At 38.5% G+C, this 19,948-nt stretch overlaps 1 protein-coding gene across 3 annotated transcripts; it reads left to right on the top strand.

The window, feature by feature from the left end:
- The first annotated feature begins 40 nt into the window (after nt 1–40).
- On the top strand, nt 41–7,131 carry TMEM126B (transmembrane protein 126B). 3 transcript variants are annotated; one of them, XM_082410275.1, is made up of 5 exons: nt 52–203; nt 2,691–2,812; nt 3,882–4,075; nt 5,136–5,247; nt 5,857–7,131. In XM_082410275.1, the coding sequence occupies exons 1-5, from the start codon at nt 123–125 to the stop codon at nt 6,038–6,040; spliced, it is 693 nt and encodes a 230-aa protein (XP_082266401.1). In that variant the 5' UTR covers nt 52–122; the 3' UTR covers nt 6,041–7,131. The 3 variants fall into 3 exon arrangements, with proteins under 3 accessions (XP_082266403.1, XP_082266401.1, XP_082266402.1); XM_082410276.1 differs by lacking the exon at nt 52–203 and adding an exon at nt 2,268–2,404; XM_082410277.1 differs by lacking the exon at nt 5,136–5,247 and having other exon boundaries at nt 41–203.
- The last annotated feature ends 12,817 nt before the right edge of the window (nt 7,132–19,948 follow it).

Below are 19,948 nucleotides of genomic sequence, written 5' to 3'. Positions count from 1 at the left end.
GGGCGCGGCTTTTGACTGGGTCGGGGCGGGCCAGGGATGCGGGCTAGAGGCGTGAGCCCGCACCACTTCCCGCCCCGGGAGTTCTGGGTCCCCGCCCACCACTAGTCACGTGAGTTGCCAAAATGGCGGCGCTCGGGCGTGAGGCTGGAGCCGACCGCAGGGCTGCAGGTGTGGTGCCGGCGGGAGCTGGGGAAGCGCCCAAGGTAGGCGGAAACCCAGGGTGGTATGGGCGGTGATTTCTGCAGCCTCAGGTGATGGTGCACTCTTCTGAAATGATGCGCGTAAAAGGGATTTGAAGTCTAAAGAGAATAGCTCCCAAGTCTATGCAGGGCGCAATTAAATCCCTGGTTGCTATGAAAAGAGGTAGGGAGAAAGTAGGAGACCTAAAGTTTAGTCCTGATTGATGAAGCCTGTTTTCTCTTGACTCGGGGCCTTTGCATTTTAAATTTCCTGCCATTTTGTCCTGACCTCTGCCTGGGTTGTGGGTTCTGAGGACATGACTACATCTTGCTTATCCGGGGGACTTTCAAATACCAGGTGAATGTCTGAGCAAATGATGAGTGAATGTTAAATAAAATTCTGAAGGTCAAGTGAAATAATACACATAAAAGCACTACAAAACCATAAAATATTACTGGTATAATCGTGGTGACCAGTTGAGTGGCCTTGAACTGGTTACTTTTTTTTTTTTTGAACTGGTTACTTTTTAGATAAAATGTTAGTTATAGAGAAATTTTTACATTTCAATACTTGTAAAAATTCTATCAGAAAGTTATCAGTATATTTCTCTGCTTTAATAACTGCCTTACAAAAACTATGCACTCAATAAATATTTGCTGTCCTGTTTCAGTATTTTAGGATCATAATCCTGAATATCTGTGTTTCCTATATAATGAGGTGTAGACGAGGTAGGAGGTTGGTACAAGGGATTGCCTGAAAGTTTTCTTTGTGAGGAATAAGGGACTTCAGTGAATTGGATGACAGCAAAACGAAAAGTTTTCCCAAGTTTCTGGTTAATTGTCATGTTACTGACATCTGCCTTCATGTACACTAGAGGGATTAGATATAGAATCTCCCTTAGATATTGCTATCTTGTCTCTTCCATTTGCCATTTAGATGTCAGAGAGAGGCAAAAGATTAAATCGTCTGTGAAAAATTGTAATTTATAAAATATTTTACTTTTTTTTTCTGTCCTCCCCAGATATTTTAAAGAAAAAGATAGAACTGGCTTGAGTACAGTTCTTCAATGATGCAGGGAAAGAAACTCGTCCATTATTACTCATTGTTTAATACCGTATGAAGGTTCAAAAGAGCCTATACCTTCAGGATGTTGATACCATGGATGAATTGGCCTTTCATTAGTTAGGGTTAGGGTTGGTACATATCACTTATTCAGGAAATGAATATTACAGTGATGTTCAACATGTGTCCATTGACTACCAGCATCAGAATCACTTGGTGTTATTAAAATGCAGATTTCTAGACTTTACCCTACTCCTGTTGAATCCAGATATCTCAATAGGGAGCTCAAGAGACTGCATTTCAGATAAACTCGTGATTCCTGTGCACATGAAAAGTTGAGAATCTTACTAAGTCTCTTTTATGCTTAACCCACTCTGATTCTCTTGCCCAGGACTCCTAAAATTTGAGACTTATTAGTCTATGCCCTTGACCATAAATGTTGTTAAAATGGAGAATTATATAAATTGTGAAAGGCATAGATTTAATCTATTCATTGGCTAATTTGGAATCCCATAATGCCAGTATGGCAAAAGATGTAACAAATATTAAGACGTTTCACAGAAATCTGAGAGTCTTACCCAGAGCAAAATATTCAGAAGGGATCCTTTCTGAGGGTCCAGTTTTGTTTTGTTTTTTTCAACTACTGGTTTCTGTTAAGATGCTACTGGCCAAACCTCATGGTCCCTTGACATTAGCAACTGTCTATTCATACATCACACTTGGGACACAGCAACTTTCCAACCCTGGAGCCCAGTGCCATAGGTCCAGGCTCCCTGATATACTGCATAGCAATTTCCAGCAAAGGCCCTACTTCTGCCCCAGTAGGGATCTGGATATATATACCTTATATAATCCAAGGTAACCATGATCCACTGCCTCTTCCTAGGCTGGAATGTGTCCCTCTTTCTGATGTTCTGTCTTGATATTCTCCAAGGCAATCCCTGTTCTCTCCTACCTCTCCAGGAAACGCAACATAATCTCCAAAAGCTCAGGCTTTCATGAGAGAGGATAAAGACAGTGGTCAACAAGTAGCTACTGTTTACTTTCAGCTCTGAAAAAGCTAGAGCATGGAGAACTACAAAGGGCCTGGCTACCTTCAGGGAAAACTGTAAAGAAAACAAAAAATATCTCAGTAAATTATCCTTCTACAACAAGTCCTCAGGCAAGTCAGCCTCTCTGAACCTTGTTTGTCTCATCCATAAAGGTAGAGATGACCATTATCCTACCAATTTCTCAAAGTTTTTATGTGAATCAAAAAGCCATCGTCTAACAGATAATAAGAGCTCACTAAATAGTGACTGAATCATTAACAAAGTATGTGAAAGCAGATGACAGTACCTGACACTTTTACTAGAATCTAAATGTTTTTTAATCTGAATCTGTAGAATGTATAAGATTTAATATTAACATCATTAGCTATTATGATTCTGGATTTTTGTGTTTTCCAGGACATCAAGATGCCAACATACATATATGGTCAGTCCAGTCCTTCTCTAGGAGATGCAAATCTCAGAAAACCAATGGTCATCGAAATCATAGAAAAAAAATTTGAATATCTTAGAAAAGAAAAGTAAGAGACTCACCCAGACTGAAAGTCAATAACTTTATTTGCAGATCTTCTGTATTGCCATTGTTTCTAGGTATCTAAGATCCTGTTAACTTTATTGAGTTGGTTATAAAGAAAGCTTATTTTAAAAAAAGAACTGGAGGGAAACATGAGCAGATGAAAATAGTGGTTTGTTGGAATACTGAAACTGTGGATAACTTCTTTTCTCTCTTGAAATTTTTTGTTTCTAAAATTGTTGAAATGTTACTTGTGCAATAAATATATTTTAATTAAAAGTAATTAGGAGAACACCATTTTGAGGGCTACTTATATTAATTATCAATTGTAATTAATTTCAGTTTAGAATTTATTACCTCAGCCACAGTGCTGAGCTCAGCAAAAGGGAATACAGATTCCATGGTGTACATATAGTCTCACATTACCATTCTGACTTTTAGATTAATAGAGCTCAAGAATAAAATCAAAGGACGTTGATCTTAGACTTTAAACATTTCTGGATTTAGGTATGAGTCAGAAAAACTAGATCTCTCAAATTTCTTTGGATGAAGTTTTGGAAATCCTAGACAAATTATTTTAAATGTATCTGGACTACTTAAGAAATAGTTATTTTCTAGAAGGCCTAACCAAATGTAAAAAACTTTTTTCAAATGACCTTAAGCAAATTAATTCTTTTAGTAGAAAGAACAGTATTCTTGGATTTAGATAGTTCATAAAATTTGGCTACATTGGAACATATTCATATTTATTTGTGGCCAAAATTTATTCTCTCTTTAAAAGAGCTCCATCTTAGAACCACTCTATTCTCAGAAAGATAATTCTATTGTTCTGTCATTAGAATGCAAGTTCCATGAGGGGTGGAATTTTTTTTCTTTTTTTTTTTTCCCCCTCCGCTTTATTCACTGCCCCACCCTCAGCACAAAGAAAATACCTTTCTTTGTATAGTATTGAGCATAGTAAATGCTCAAGAAAAATTTGATGTTGAGTAAATATGTAATAACAAACCCAGGAAAGGATATATCTATTAGAAGAATATTATGTTGAACTTAATTCTTCACTTTGTTTTCCCAATTAGGACTTTAAATATATATGGAACAGTGACCTTTGGAACAACAGCTGGTTTCTCTGGACTACTGGCAAACTTAATTTTCAGACATTGCTTCAAGGTTAAACAAGATGCTTTGAAGACATATGCATCATTGACTACACTTCCATTTTTGTCTACCATAGTTTCTTGTGAGCTTCTTGTAAGACATGCTTTGTATTCAGGTAAATTTAAATTCATTAACATATAATGTGTTTATATCTAAGTAAAATTACTCATTAACATATACCATTGCTACCGCTGATAATAGTCCCTTACATTTGTGTATTTCTTTACCACTAACAAAGTACCTTCACGTATATTGTCCTGTTTCATCCCCACAACAATCCTCCTAATCAGCCAAGGCAAGTAGTATTGTGTCTTTTCTTTACAGGTAAGAAACTAAGCTGAGACATGTTCAAGTACACTAAGAAGCAGCATGATATACTGGGAAAAAAGGAGGCTTTGGTATACTACATATTTCACTTAAGTTTTGTGACACTGGGCAAGTCATTTAATCTCTGAGACTCAGTTGTCTTATCTATGAATTAGGACTAATAGTACTTACCTCACAGGGTTAAGAATTAAGATACTGTATGTTGAATGTCTAACATAGTATCTGGCATATTATGGGCTTCTAATGTTATTTCCTACCTCCTCCCCTTACCTTAAGTTTCACAACTAGTAATTGATGGAACCTCTGACCCCTGTTCATCAGGTCCCTGCTTAAATACCTTTTCCCCAGGGAAACCTCTGATTCCCTCAGGTTAAGTTTCTAGATACATTCTCTATTCATTTTATCTTCAAAGCATATGCACACTTAAGATTATTTGTTTAAATATTTGTCTAATGTATTTCTTTCTTAGTAAACTGACCTGAAGGTCAGAGATTGGATCTCTTCTGTGTAATACTGTATCCCTAGCACATGCCTGACACATAGACAATATAAATGTACTACCCTAGAATCCAGATATCTGGCCTGCTAGTTTAATATTCTTCACTATGAAATTACTTCTGCAACAGCCATATAAGTAAGAGATAACTTATCCTTATGTGAAGTATAATAAAAGCATTTTTTAAATGATACATTTAGTCTATTGTGCCATAGACTGAATTTCTAATATTCTTTCTACTATTTTGCTACGCTTGAGGACAATGCAAATAACTACTGTATGAGGACCCAAGACTCTTAATAGTTCTTATCCTGAGTCTTAAAGGGAGATCAAATTTACTTTTGTTTTCCAGGTAATATAAGCCGGGAAAATTGTGTTCTGAGAAGTTCACTGATTGGCATAGTATGTGGTGTTTTATATCCCATTGCTTTAGCTTTTTCTAAAAATGGACGTCTGGCAGTCAAGTAAGTCCATCTTTTTGTTCCGTTTCTTCCTTTCTTCCCTTTTTTCTTTTTTTAATTTATTTATTTAATTTATTTATTTTTGGCTGCTTGGGGGCTTTCTCTAGTTGGGGCAAGCAGGGGCTACTCTTGGTTGCGGTGTGCGTACGGGCTTCTCATTGCGGTGGCTTCTCTTGTTGTAGAGCACCGGCTCTAGGCACACAGGCTTCGGTAGTTGTGGCATGTGGGCTCAGTAGTTGTGGCTCGTGGGCTCCAGAGCACAGGCTCAGTAGTTGTGGCACACGAGCTTGGTTGCTCTGCGACATGTGGGACCTTCCCGGACCAGGGCTCGAACCTGTGTCCCCTGCATTGGCAGGTGGATTCTTAACCACTGCGCCACCAGGGAAGCCCCCCCCCCTTTTTTTTAATGTTAATAAACTCTCCTTATTCTTTAGCTGCCAATGACACATTTTCATCAAAATATCATAGTTTCATATTTCAAATAGCTAATTTTAACCTTTTTTGCTATCTACATGAAAGATCTAGAATAGAAATGATCAGTTTAGGAGACATCAACAAATTTTTTATAGAATTTACTTCCAGAGGAAGTAATTAATCCTTTTTTGTTTTTAGGTATCATACTGTTCCACTGCCACCAAAAGGAAAGGTTTTACTTTATTGGCTGCTGCTTTGTCAAACAGAGATAAAAGCAATGGTGATTCCTCTTATCCTTCAGACAGCCCTTGGAATATATCATGGTCTAGAGCATTATGCAATATTTGAAAGTACACTTGAGAAAACTGTACATGAAGATTAACCAAAGAATGAATGGATACTAAATCAGCATAATGGACTTTTTTATGATGAGGACTTAGGCACTGCTGAAAGAGTTAAAAGTAATTCTGGATAGAAAATTTGTTTCTTTTCCTTTTGCCTGGTGTATAGCAGGTGCTCAATAAATATTCAGTAATTAAATAAATGTAGGTTTCGTCTCTGTTTTGTCATTGTATGTGGAAATGGATTTGAGGCCTCAAGGTCTGATCTATACATTTATGTATGTATTCATTCACAAACATTTATTGAGCACCTGCTAGGTCTCAGACATTGTGTTACATATAGTAAGAAATCGTCCTTACCCAGAAAGAACTCACAATTAGAAATGTGAACACATAGCATGAGAGGGTTTGAGAGATACACACATAATTCTTTGGGCACACTGAGGGTGTGGCTGTTAACTACTTGTGCAGAAGGGAAAGCTATGGGGGGGGAAGGTGACATTTGTCCTAGATTTTGAAAGGGAAGTTGAAAGTTCACAAGAAAGCAATATAACAGCCCATTCCTCTACTCTAAACTCTAATTCAGTATACTTACTAGCTCTTATCATTGACAAATTACCTTCACTGTGCTATTTAAAGAACATTTATTGAGTGCCTGTTTGCTATGCATTAATATAGGCACCAGGGATACAAAAATTCAGTCACTGCCCTCAAGAAGCATAAAATCTAAAGAAAGAGATCACAGCATGCTTCTTTAAGTCTGCTAGAGCATTCTTGAGCTACACGTTTAGGGAAACAGGAGAGGAAATGAATGCTGTCTGATGAAAAGGATAAGACACAGAATGGAACCCCGTTAACTCATTCTCCTTGTCTTAATCACATTCATCTTGAGATTTAAAGATTTGGTCATCTGAGGCCCCAAGCAACACAAAACAGAAATGGAAGTCTTAACGAGGTGCTTTACAGCATCATATATAACAAACTGAAATACATACACTCTTTTACTAATAAAAAAAAAATGGTTAGTAAGCCGTACAGCTTTGTATTCTCAGAATAATTCATGATACTTGAAACTCTGAGGAAAGGGTAGGCAATTGGGGGGAGAGAGGAAACCAAGTCAAATAGATAACAAGATCAATGGTATTAATATTAACTCTTAAACAATTATTATACAAGTACATGAATACCTTCTTATTGTGAGATATACAAATGATCCAGAAGTATATAGAGCGTGACTTGAAAGTCCCCCTTCACTCCCACTCCATCCTATTTCTACTCCATTCTCCAGAGGCAACCCTTATCAAGTTAGCACATCTTTTTCCTTGTAGTATTCTTTTGTAACTTACATATTGTTTTTAATAAATGGTATTATCCATACATATTATACTGGAAATTAATTTTCCCTTCAATATATGTCTTGGAGATCTTTCCGACTCATTACGTGTAGGTCTAACATGTTCTTTTTGGTGACTGAAAAACATTCTTGGTGAGTCTAGTATTCACATAGGTGATCCTTCCAACACCCTGGTCTATCCTACCACTTATTCCCATGGTCGTACTTTAGACCTGTTCTGTCCAATATAGTAGTCATTAGCCATGTGTGGCTCCTGAGCATTTGAAATGTGAGTAGTCTAAATTGAGATATGTAGTAAGTGTAAAATACACATTAAGTTTTAAAGATTTACTATGTAAAAGAGAATATAAAACATCTCAATAACCTTTTGATTACATGTTGAAATGTTACTCTTTTGGATATATTGGGTTAAATAAAATACATTAAAATTAATTTTACCTGCTTTTTTTAATCTGGCTACTGTGAAATTTTAAGGTATATACACAGCACATTTTTATTGGACTGTGTTGCTCTAGACCTTGTCATTATCAATAAATTGAAATTCTTCACATTCTCAATTGTAAAATCCCATATTCTGATCACTACCTCCTGTCCTTCCTGTTTATTCCTTCTCATACCACAATCCGGCATTACTTCAGGTCTACCAGAATCTATAATCCATCAATCCCACTACCTTTTCACTGTCTCTCACCCCCCTCACATCCTTACCATCCTTCTCCAGCTTCAGCCACATCAATCTTTTTAAAGTTTGCCAATATCAAGGAAAAAAGAAAAACATAAAAATGAATCTAGCTAAGGTTGATTTTGAAATAAAGATATTTGCCTCTTGTTTTCTTTTGTGAATTTTCTGTTCATGTCTTTGGCGCATTTGATTTGTAGATCAAATAAATTCTCTATAAATTCTGGGTATTTTGTTTCTTCATATGCTGAGATAGTAATCTGAGAAATACAGCAAGGTTGATTTAGGTTCACCTCCCTTGCCACCTGAAAGCAGGAGAGATTTGTATCTTACTCCATGACTTCAATTTGCCTTTTTTACAATAGAAAAAGCAGGGAAGTCTATCAGTGTTTTCCACTGGCTTTGGAAAGCAGTACTTGCCAAAGTGGCTGTTAAGAGGCCTGAAAGGAGAAACTAGGGAAAACTTGATCTGGGCCTGAGCCCAAAGGTGAAGCTAGGTGAACCACAGTGAAGAAAGGCAGCAAGTCACTAGAGGCAAGATAGTTCAAAGGTGTGAAGTACAGCCTGGAGCTCCACTATCAAAGCTCAAATCCTGGCCTTACTACTTACCAACGGGATAACTTTGAACAAGCTATTTCACCTCTCTGCACCTCACTTTCCTCATCTGTAAACTCAGAAATAAAGATTGTACTTACCTCATAGTGGTGTCAGCACTAAATGAGTTAATACATGTAAATCAAAACAGTGGCCAACTCACAGGAAGTCCGTATATGTTACTGCCATTACTGTTGTTCCTGTTGCTCTTACTGCATGCCAGCTAGCACAGTCCTTTCCCTAGCCTGTAGTTATCTGTTTAGCATTTTTCTAGGAAAGATTAGAAAGAAGCACAGCAAAGAAAATTCACAAGCTATCTTTCACTTGAATAAATACATATTCATTTATTCAACTAATACTGATTCAAGATACAGCATATGAAAGACATTGTATACCACACGTTGGGCAATCTACCTAACCTTTCTGACTGTGTTTCCTCTTAAAACATAGTAATAACTGCTTTGCAGTGAGGTTATAGAAATGGAACCATACCATACCTGGCCTATAGGAGGTGCTCAATAAATGTGGTTACATTGCCTGTTTTCCCTGATGTTCTCCCTCAGTTATATGTAATGACTAAGATACGGTCCCAACTATGAGAACTTACCTTCTCTCTTGGCTTTTCCCCTGCATTTTCTCCAACTGCCTTAGCCATGTGATTATCCCCCTGCTTTTGTATTTACTGCATCATATTGCATTACTTGCTATGTATTGTATCATATTGATTTTCTTCCTGCCTTTGTACAATTATCCTGTCTTGTGTAAACCATTCAGTATTTGAATTTCCAACTTTAAGCAGTAATCTAATAATGAAGAAATGGTATTCTACAGATGTGGCTGATTTCATAGAACTTGTTCACTTACATTCCTAAGCCTCATTAAAAAAAAAAAAGATTCTTCCAAAGATACATAACCCATATTCCCCTATCTTCATCATCTTATCCCCACAAAGACAGTCACGCTACCGTTAATAAAAAGAATAATTGAATCTTGGTATCCCTGAGTCCCACCAGCTTCACTAAAGTAATGACCCCCAAAAGCCTCCCCAGGATTAGACATAACAGAAGAGTAGTAAACTTAAAGACACAATATCAACTTCAAAGTAAATCTGAAAAAAAAAACCCTAACACAGTGAGTAGCCTTATATACCTGTAATTTAAGTCAATTAAGGAAGGGATGAGCAGAAAAAATTTTTGAAATACTAATGGCTGAAAATTTTCCAGATTTGATGAAAAGTATAAAACACAAGATTCACAGATTTCCACTCCAAGCTGGTAATACAGGAGACCCCCTAAACTCATCTCCTCCCACAAACACACCGAATCTACAGCTACACACAGAGCAATTCCTTCTGAAAGAAATCCAGAAACTAGCTGAGCAACTCCTACACATCAGGCAAACAAGGAAATATCCACACCAAAATAGGTAGGAAAGGCTGAGAAACACTCTTGCCATAAGCCCCCCTGCCAGCACAGCAACATACTCTCATGAGGAAACTTGAAAATCCCAGTTTCTCCCACACTGTTGGCCACACACCTTCCAGGTGTCTGCTCCTCTGGTGACACGGGGCCGGGAGATGCTCTCCTCAGCTCCTTGCCTGGGTGGGCAAGTCAGGCTCTAGGGCCGGCAGAAATCCTCGTTTGAGGGTCCCACTGAGGGTCCCCGGTAAGAGTGCTACAGCTGAGCAGAGCGGCTGCTTGGGACTACTGCTCAGGTGCTGCAGAAAGCCTTCTTGGAATCTGACATGTTATTACTTTCGGACCGTTGGCCAGCTGCTCCTGCCTTAGCCACATGAAGACTCAGACTATCCCAGTCTCTGAACTGAAGAGAACCAACACTATTAGCATATCTCTCACCACCATGAATGCAAGGTATTTCAATGAAGAGTATCAGGAGGACATCTACAAATCCCAGACTGGCATGTGCAAGTTCTGAGGAATGATGGAAAAACCCAATGTATCTGGGTGACCTTTGGAGACAGCTGAGACAGAGCTACAACAGGGCAGTGGCTGACACACAACTCAAAGCACATTTTTCCAGCCGTGTGGCGGACAGGGTTTTGGTGCTCTGGCCGGCTGTCAGGACTGAGCCTCTGATGTGGGAGAGCCGAATTCAGGACATTGGACCACCAGAGACCTCCTGGCCCCATGTAATATCAATTGGCGAGAGCTCTCCCAGAGATCTCCGTCTCAACGCTAAGACCCAGCTCCACTAAACGACCAGCAAGCTCCAGTGCTGGACACCCCATGCCAAACAACTAGCAAGACAGGAACACAACCCCACCCATTAGCAGAGAGGCTGCCTAAAATCATAATAAGTTCACAGACACTCCAAAACACACCACTGGATGTGGTCCTGCCCACCAGAAAGACAAGATCCAGCCTCATCCACCAGAACACAGGAACCAGTCCACTCCACCAGCAAGCCTACAAAACCCACTGAACCAACCTTACCCAAAAACAACGGGAACTACGAACCTGCAGCCTGGGAAAAGGAGACCCCAAACACAGTAAGTTAAGCAAAATGAGAAGACAGAAAAATACACAGCAGATGAAGGAGCAAAATGAGAAGACAGAGAAATACACAGCAGATGAATACCAGAACAAACAAATGAAGGGGAAATAGGTAGTCTACCTGAAAAAGAATTCAGAGTAATGATAATAAAAATGATCCAAAATCTTGAAAATAGAATGGAGAAAATAAAAGAAACATTTAACAAGGACCTAGAAGAACTAAAGAGCAAACAAACAATGATGAACAACCCAATAAATGAAATTAAAAATTCTCTAGAAGGAATCAGTATCAGAATAACTGAGGCAGAAGAACAGATAAGTGACCGGGAAGAAAAAATAGTGGAAATAACTACTGCAGAGCAGAATAAAGAAAAAAGAATGAAAAGAATTGAGGACAGTCACAGAGACCTCTGGGACAACAGTAAACACACCAACATTTGAATTATAGGGGTCCCAGAAGAAGAAGAGAAAAGGGACTGAGAAAATATTTGAAGAGATTACAGTTGAAAACTTCCCAAATATGGGAAAGGAAATAGTCAGTCAAGTCCAGGAAGCACAGGGAGTCCCATACAGGATAGTACCAAGGAGAAACATGCCAAGACACATATTAATCAAACTATCAAAAATTAAATACAAAGAAAAAATATTAAAAGCAGCAAGAGAAAAGCAATAAATAACATACAAGGGAATCCCCATAAGGTTAACAGCTGATCTTTTAGCAGAAACTCTGCAAGCCAGAAGGGTGTGGCAGGACATATTTAAAGTGATGAAAGGGAAAAACCTACAACCAAGATTACTCTACCCAGCAAGGATCTCATTCAGATTCAACAGAGAAATTAAAACATTTACAGACAAGCAAAAGCCAAGAGAATTCAGCACCACCAAACCAGCTTTACAACAAATGCTAAAGGAACTTCTCTAGGCAGGAAACACAAGAGAAGGAAAAGACCTACAATAACAAACCCAAAACAATTAAGAAAATGGTAATAGGAACATACATATTGATAATTACCTTAAATGTAATGGATTAAATGCTCCAACCAAAAGATATACACTGGCTAAATCAATACAAAAACAAGACCCATATATATGCTGTCTACAAGAGACCCACTTCAGACCTAGGGACACATACAGACTGAAAGTGACGGGATGGAAAAAGACACTCCATGCAAATGGATATCAAAAGAAAGCTGGAGTAGCAATTCTCATATCAGACAAAACAGACGTTAAAAGAAAGACTATTACAAGAGAGAAAGAAGGACACTAACTAATGATCAAGGGATCACTCCAAGAAGAATATATAACAATTGTAAATATTTACGCACCCAACATAGGAGCACCATAATACATAAGGCAAATGCAAACAGCCATAAAAGGGGAAATCGACAGTAACACAATAATAGTAGGGGACTTTAACACCCCACCTTCACCAATGGGCAGATCATCCAAAATGAAAATAAATAAGGAAACACAAGCTTTAAATGACACATTAGACACGATGGACTAAATTGATATTTATAGGACATTCCATCCAAAAACAACAGAATACACTTTCTTCTCAAATGCTCACGGAACATTCTCCAGGCTAGGTCATATCTTGGGTCACAAATCAAGCCTTGGTAAATTTAAGAAAATTGAAATCGTATCAAGCATCTTTTCCAACCACAATGCTATGAGACTAGATATCAATTACAGCAAAAAAGCTGTAGGGGGCTTCCCTGGTGGTGCAGTGGTTAAGAATCCGCCTGCCAATGCAGAGGACATGGGTTTGAGCCCTACTCCAGGAAGATCCCACATGCCGAGGAGCAACTAAGCCCATGCGTGATTAACTACTGAGCCTGCACTCTAGAGCCCATGAGCCACAACTACCGTAGCCTGCGTGAATAGATCCCGTGCTCCGCAACGAGAGAAGCCACCACAATGAGAAGACTGCGCACTGCCTCCAAGAGTAGCCCCCACTCACCACAACTAGAAAAAGCCTGCGAGCAGCAACAAAGACCCCGTGCAGCCAAAAATGAATAAATAAATAAATTAATTTTTTTAAAAAAAGCTGTAAAAACTACAAACACATGGAGTCTAAACAATACAGTACTAAGTAACCAAGAGTTCACTGAGGAAATCAAAGAGGAAATCAAAAAATACCTAGAAAAAAATAACAATGAAAACACGATGACCCAAAACATATGGGATGCAGCAAAAGCAGTTCTAAGAGGGAAGTTTATAGCAATAAATCCTACCTCAAGAAACAAGAAATATCTCAAATAAACAACCTAACCTTTCACTTAAAGCAATTAGAGAAAGAAGAACAAAAAAACCCAAAGTTAGCAGAAGGAAAGAAATCATAAAGATCAGAAATAAATTAAAAAGAAATGAAGGAAACGATAGCAAAGACTAATAAAGCTAAAAGCTGGTTCTTTGAGAAGATAAACAAAATTGATAAACCATTAGCCAAACTCATTAAGAAAAAAAGGGAGAAGACTCAAATCAACAGAATTAGAAATGAAAAAGGAGAAATAACAACTGACACTGCAGAAATGCAAAGAAAGGATCATGAGAGGTTACTACAAGCAACTATATGCCAATAAAATGGACAACCTGGAAGAAATGGGCACATTCTTAGAAAAGCACCACCTTTCAAGACTGAAACAGGAAGAAATAGAAAATATAAACAGACCAATCACAAGTACTGAAATTGAAACTGTGATTAAAAATCTTCCAACAAACAAAAGCCCAGGACCAGATGTCTTCACAGACGAATTCTATCAAACATTTAGAGAAGAGGTAACACCTATCCTTCTCAAACTCTTCCAAAATATAGCAGAGGGAGGAACACACCCAAACTCATTCTACAATGCCACCATCACCCTGATACCAAAACCAGACAATGATGTCACAAAAAAGAAAACTACAGACCAATATCACTGATGAACATAGATGCAAAAATCCACAACAGAATACGAGCAAACAGAATCCAACAACACATTAAAAGGATCATACACCCTGATCAAGTGGGGTTCATCCCAGGAATGCAAGGATTCTTCAATATATGCAAATCAATCAATGTGATAAACCATATTAACAAATTGAAGGAAAAAACGATATGATCATCTCAATAGATGCAGAAAATGTTTTCGACAAAACTTAACACCACTTTATGATAAAAACCCTCCAGAAAGTAGGCATAGAGGGAACTTACCTCAACATAATAAAGGCCATATATGACAGACCCACAGCCAACATCATTCTCAATGGTGAAAAACTGAAACCATTTCCACTAAGATCAGGAACAAGACAAGGTTGCCCACTCTCACCACTATTATTCAACATACTTTCGGGAGTTTTAGCCATAGCAATCAGAGAAGAAAAAGAAATAAAAGGAATCCAAACCAGAAAAGAAGTAAAACTGTCACAAAGATTGCAGATGACATGATACTATACATAGAGAATCCTAAAGATGCTACCAGAAAAATACTAGAGCTAATCAGTGAATTTGGTAAAGTCGCAGGATACAAAATTAATGTACAGAAATCTCTTGCAGTCTTATACATTAACGAAGAAAAATCTGTAAGAGAAATTAAGGAAACACTCCCGTTTACCACTGCAACAAAAAGAATAAAATACCTAAGAATAAACCTACCTAAGGAGACAAAAGACCTGTATGAAGAAAACTATAAGACACGGATGAAAGAAATTAAAGATGATACCAACAGATGGAGAGATATATCATGTTCTTGGATTGGAAGAATCAACCTTGTGAAAATGACTCTACTACCCAAAGCAATTTACAGATTCAGGGCAATCCCTACAAAACTACCAATGGCATTTTTCACAGAACTAGAACCAAAACTTTCACAATTTGTATGGAAACACAAAAGACCCCGAATAGCCAAAGCAATCTTGAGAAAGAAAAACGGAGCTGGAGGAATCAGGCTCCCTGACTTCAGACTATACTACAAAGCTACAGTAATCAAGACAGTATGGTACTGGCACAAAAACAGAAATATAGATCATTGGAACAGGATAGAAAGCCCAGAGATAAACCCACGCACATATGGTCACCTTATCTTTGATAAAGGAGGCAAGGATATACAATGGAGAAAAGACAGCCTCTTCAATAAGTGGTGCTGGGAAAACTGGATAGCTACATGTAAAAGAATGAAATTAGAACACTTCCTAACACCATACACAAAAAACCCTCAAAATGGATTAAAGACCTAAATGTAAGGCCAGATACTATCAAACTCTTAGAGGAAAACATAGGCAGGATACTCTATGACATAAATCACAGCAAGATCCTTTTTGACCCACCTCCTAGAGAAACGGAAATAAAAACAAAAATAAACAAATGGGACCTAATGAAACTTAAAAGCTTTTGCACAGCAAAGGACACCATAAACAAGATGAAAAGACAACCCTCAGAATGGGAGAAAATATTTGCAAAGAAAGCAACTGACAAAGCATTAATCTCCAAAATATACAAGCAGCTCATGCAGCTCAATATCAAAAAAAAACAACCCAATCCAAAAACGGGCAGAAGACCTAAATAGGCATTTCTCCAAAGAAGATATACAGATTACCAACAAACACATGAAAGGATGCTCAACATCACTAATCATTAGAGAAATGCAAATCAAAACTACAATGAGGTATCACCTCACACCAGTCAGAATGGCCAGAAAGTCTACAAACAATAAATGCTGAAGAGGGTGTGGAGAAAAGGGAACCCTCTTGCACTGTTGGTGAGAATGTAAATTGATACAGCCACTATGGAGAACAGTATAAAGGTTCCTTAAAAAACTAAAAATAGAGCTACCATATGACCCAGCAATCCCACTACTAGTCATATACTCTGAGAAAACCATAATTCAAAAAGAGTAATGTACCACAATGTTCATTGCAGCACTATTTACAATAGCCAGGACATGGTAGCAACCTAAGTGTCCATCGACAGATGAATGGATAAAGAAGATGTGGCACATATATACAATGGAATATTACTCAGCCATAAAAAGAGACGAAATTGAGTTATTTACAGTGAGGTGGATGGACCTAGAGTCTGTCATACAGAGTGAAGTAAGTTGGAAAGATAAAAACAAATACCGTATGCTAACACATATATATGGAATCTTAAAAAAATAAAGTAAAATGGTTCTGAAGAACCTAGGGGCAGGACAGGAATAAAGATGCAGATGTGGAGAGTGGACTTGAGGACACGGGGAGGGGGAGCGGTAGGCTGGGACAAGGTGAGAGAGTGGCATGGACATATATACACTACCAAATGTAGAATGGATGGCTGGTGGGAAGCAGCTGCATAGCACAGGGAGATCAGCTCGGTGCTTTGTGACCACCCAGAGTGGTGGGATAGGGAGGGTGGGAGGGAGACACAAGAGGAAGGGTATATGGGGATATGTGTATACGTATGACTGATTCACTTTCTTATACAGCAGAAGCTAATGCACCATTGTAGAGCAATTATACTCCAATAAAGATATTGGGGAAAAAAAGAAAATCCTAGTTTCTCCCTGATGAGGGAAGGGAAGGGTTTGGACCCAACACCTAGTGCCGCAACATTTGACTTCCATCTGAGGAGTGGCCCCTCAAAACATCTAGCTCTGAAAGCCAGTAGGCTTACAGCAACTCCATGAGACCCATTTGTAGGAGCACTGGCTGTAGCTATGCTCAGGGCTCAGTGTAGAGGGAGCAGGCAAAAAATGCCAGTCTTCCAGTCTTCCCTGAATGGGGTTTATTTTTGCACACTTTAACAAATGCTGCCTGAAGGTCAGAATTCTAATTTAACTTGCATCTAGGGGCTAACTGAAATCCTTCCCAGAGACCAGGGAAGCCAGAAGTCACCTTTCCACCTTCTCTCTTGAGGCTGCTCCAAGTCACCCGTATCTCCCTGGAAGGAGCTAATATACTCATCTGTACCCCAGCTTTTGCAGCTGCTTCCCAAGGGGTGGGTCCCCAGATCTCCTGGCTCTGATAACCAATAGGCTCCCATTCGCTAGTCCCACCGACAATAGCAAACAAAACAGCAATTCTTAAACTGGCTATACCCCCAGGGCTCAGCACAGAGTAAGCAGGCACAAACCCCCATCTCCCAGTCTTTCCCGAAAAGGGGTCTCTTCGCATACTCTAAAAGATGCTGCTTGAGGTCAGGCTTCTAATTTAGCATGCATCTAGAGGCTAACTGCAATCCTCTCCAAACACTAAGGAAGACTGTGGACACCTCCCATACCATCTCCTTTTGGTCTGCTCTGAGTCACAGTTTTCTCTCTGGAAGGACCTTGTACACACTTCTGACACACCAGCTTTAGCAGTTGCCACCTGAGAGAGCCAGGCAATCTGCACCCAGATTGCCTGGCTCTGAAAGCCAATGGGGCTTGCATTCAGGAGTGTCACAGGATTGCACTAAACAAATAACAAGTTCTTAATGAGCTCAAAAACACTCCACCCACTTTGGCTCTACACCCCAACCCAGTGCAGAGAGAATAGACAAAAACTCTGAACTGCCACTGGGACCGGGAGTGGAGAAACAGAGAGGTTTGTAAAAGGGTACAAAATTTCAGCTGTAAGATGAACAGGTGTGAGGATCTAATGGAAACCATAGTGACTCTCGTTGATGACACTGTACTGTATAATTGAAACTTGCTAGGAGACTAAAACTTAAATGTTCTCAAACACAAAAAGATAAATGTGAAGTGATGGATGTGTTAATGAAATAGATGTATATGTACATAATGTATATGTACATATATTAAATCACTGTGATGTACACTTTAAATATCTTACAATTGTATATATTAATTATACCTCAAAATAGGTGAAATTTTTTAAAACCCCAGATTCAAGAAGCTCAATGAACTCCAAGCAAAATAAATATGAGAAAAACTACTCCCACACCACATCACAATCAAATTGCTTAAAACCAGTAATAAAGAAAAAATCTTAATAGGAGCCAGAGAAACACCTAGAGAAATAATAAGAATGATAACAGACTTCTCACTGGTAATAATGCTAGCCAGAAAACAGCACAGTAAAATCTTTAAAATACTAACATTTGAAAAAAGTCAACCTAGAATTCTGTACCTAGCAGAAATATTTTTCAAAAACTAGGGCTGAAAAGGGAGGATGACAACAGCATGATGGCAGAATAGGAAGCCATAGATCCTCTTTCTCCCATAGACACAGGAATTTAACAATACTACACAAACCATGTGCCTTTGTGAGAAATCCAGAAACCAGTTAAAAGGATCTTGCAAGGCATAACCCTCCCAGACTTCAGACAATACTACAAAGCTACAGTAATCAAAATAGCATGGGTATTGGCACAAAAATAGACATATGGATCAATGGAACAGAATAGACAGCCTAGACATAAACCCACCCACTTACGGTCAATTAATTTTCAACAAAGGAGACAAGACTATAAAATGGAGAAAACACACTCTCTTCAGCAAGTGGTGTTGGAAAGGTTGGACAGCCGCAATTTTTTTTTTTTTTTGGCCGTGCCACATGTCTTACAGGATCTCAGTTCCCCAAGCAGGGATTGAACCCAGGCCATATCAGTGAAAGTGCCGAATCCTAACCACTAGACCACCAGGGAGCTCCCTGGACAGCCACATTTAAATCAATGAAGTTAGAACACACCCTCACACCATATACAAAAATAAACTCAAAATGGCTTAAAGACAAATATAAGACATGACACCATAAAACTCCTAGAAGAGAACATAGGCAAAACATGGTCTGACATAAATCGTACCAATGTCTTCTTAGGTCAGTCTCCCAAGGCAATAGAAATGAAAGCAAAAATAAACAAATGGGACCTAATTAAACTTACAAGCTTTTGTACAGCAAAGGAAACCATAAACAAAAAAAAAATGAAAAGACAATCTACAGAATGGGAGAAAATATTTGCAAATGATGTGACCAACAGGACTTTATTTCCAAAATATACAAACAGCTCATACAATTCAATAACAAAACAACCCAACTGAAAAATGGGCAGAAGACCTAAAGAGACATTTCTCCAAAGAAGACATACAGATGGGCAACAGGCATACGAAAAGATGCCCAACATGGCTAATTATTAGAGAAATGCAAATCAAAACTACAATGAGGTACCACCTCACATTGGTCAGAATGGCTATCATTAAAAAGTCTACAGATGGCCTCATCCACCAGAGGGCAGACAGCAGAAGCAAGAAGAACTACAATTCTGCAGCTTGTGGAAGGAAAACCACATTCACAGAAAGATAGACAAAATGAAAAGACAGAGGACTTTGTACCAGATGAAGGAACAAGATAAAACCCCAGTAAAACAACTAAATGGAGATAGGCAACCTTCCAGAAAAAGAATTCAGAATAATGATAGTGAAGATGATCCAGGACCTCGGAAAAAGAATGGAGGCAAAGATCAAGAAGATGCAAGAAATGTTTAACAAAGACCTAGAAGAATTAAAGAACAAACACCTAGAAGAATTAAAGAACAAACAAACAGAGATCAACAACACAATAGCTGAAATGAAAAATACACTAGAAGGAATCAATAGCAGAATAACAGAGGCAGAAGAATGGGTAAGTGACCTGGAAGACAGAATGGTGGAATTCACTGTCATGGAACAGAATAAAGAAAAAAGAATGAAAAGAAATGAAGTCAGACTAAGAGACCTCTGGGACAACATTAAAGGCAACAACATTCACATTATAGGGATTCCAGAAGGAGAAGAGAGAGAAAAAGGACCTGAGAAAATATTTGAAGAGACTATAGTCTAAAACATCCCTAACATGGAAAAGGAAATAGCCA

The sequence above is a fragment of the Balaenoptera physalus genome, assembly GCF_965194825.1.
Source record: "Balaenoptera physalus genome assembly, chromosome: 10".
NCBI lineage: Eukaryota > Metazoa > Chordata > Mammalia > Artiodactyla > Balaenopteridae > Balaenoptera > Balaenoptera physalus.
Note: the sequence above shows the minus strand (reverse complement) of the source record. Positions and strands in the feature narration are given on the sequence as shown.

Excerpts from the sequence above, each read along its gene's own strand:
- TMEM126B (XM_082410275.1), top strand. The coding sequence starts at position 123 with ATGGCGGCGCTCGGGCGTGAGGCTGGAGCCGACCGCAGGGCTGCAGGT. Across the intron at positions 4,076-5,135 it reads AAGACATGCTTTGTATTCAG|GTAATATAAGCCGGGAAAAT; the intron begins GTAAATTTAAAT and ends TTTGTTTTCCAG. Across the intron at positions 5,248-5,856 it reads AATGGACGTCTGGCAGTCAA|GTATCATACTGTTCCACTGC; the intron begins GTAAGTCCATCT and ends TTTTGTTTTTAG.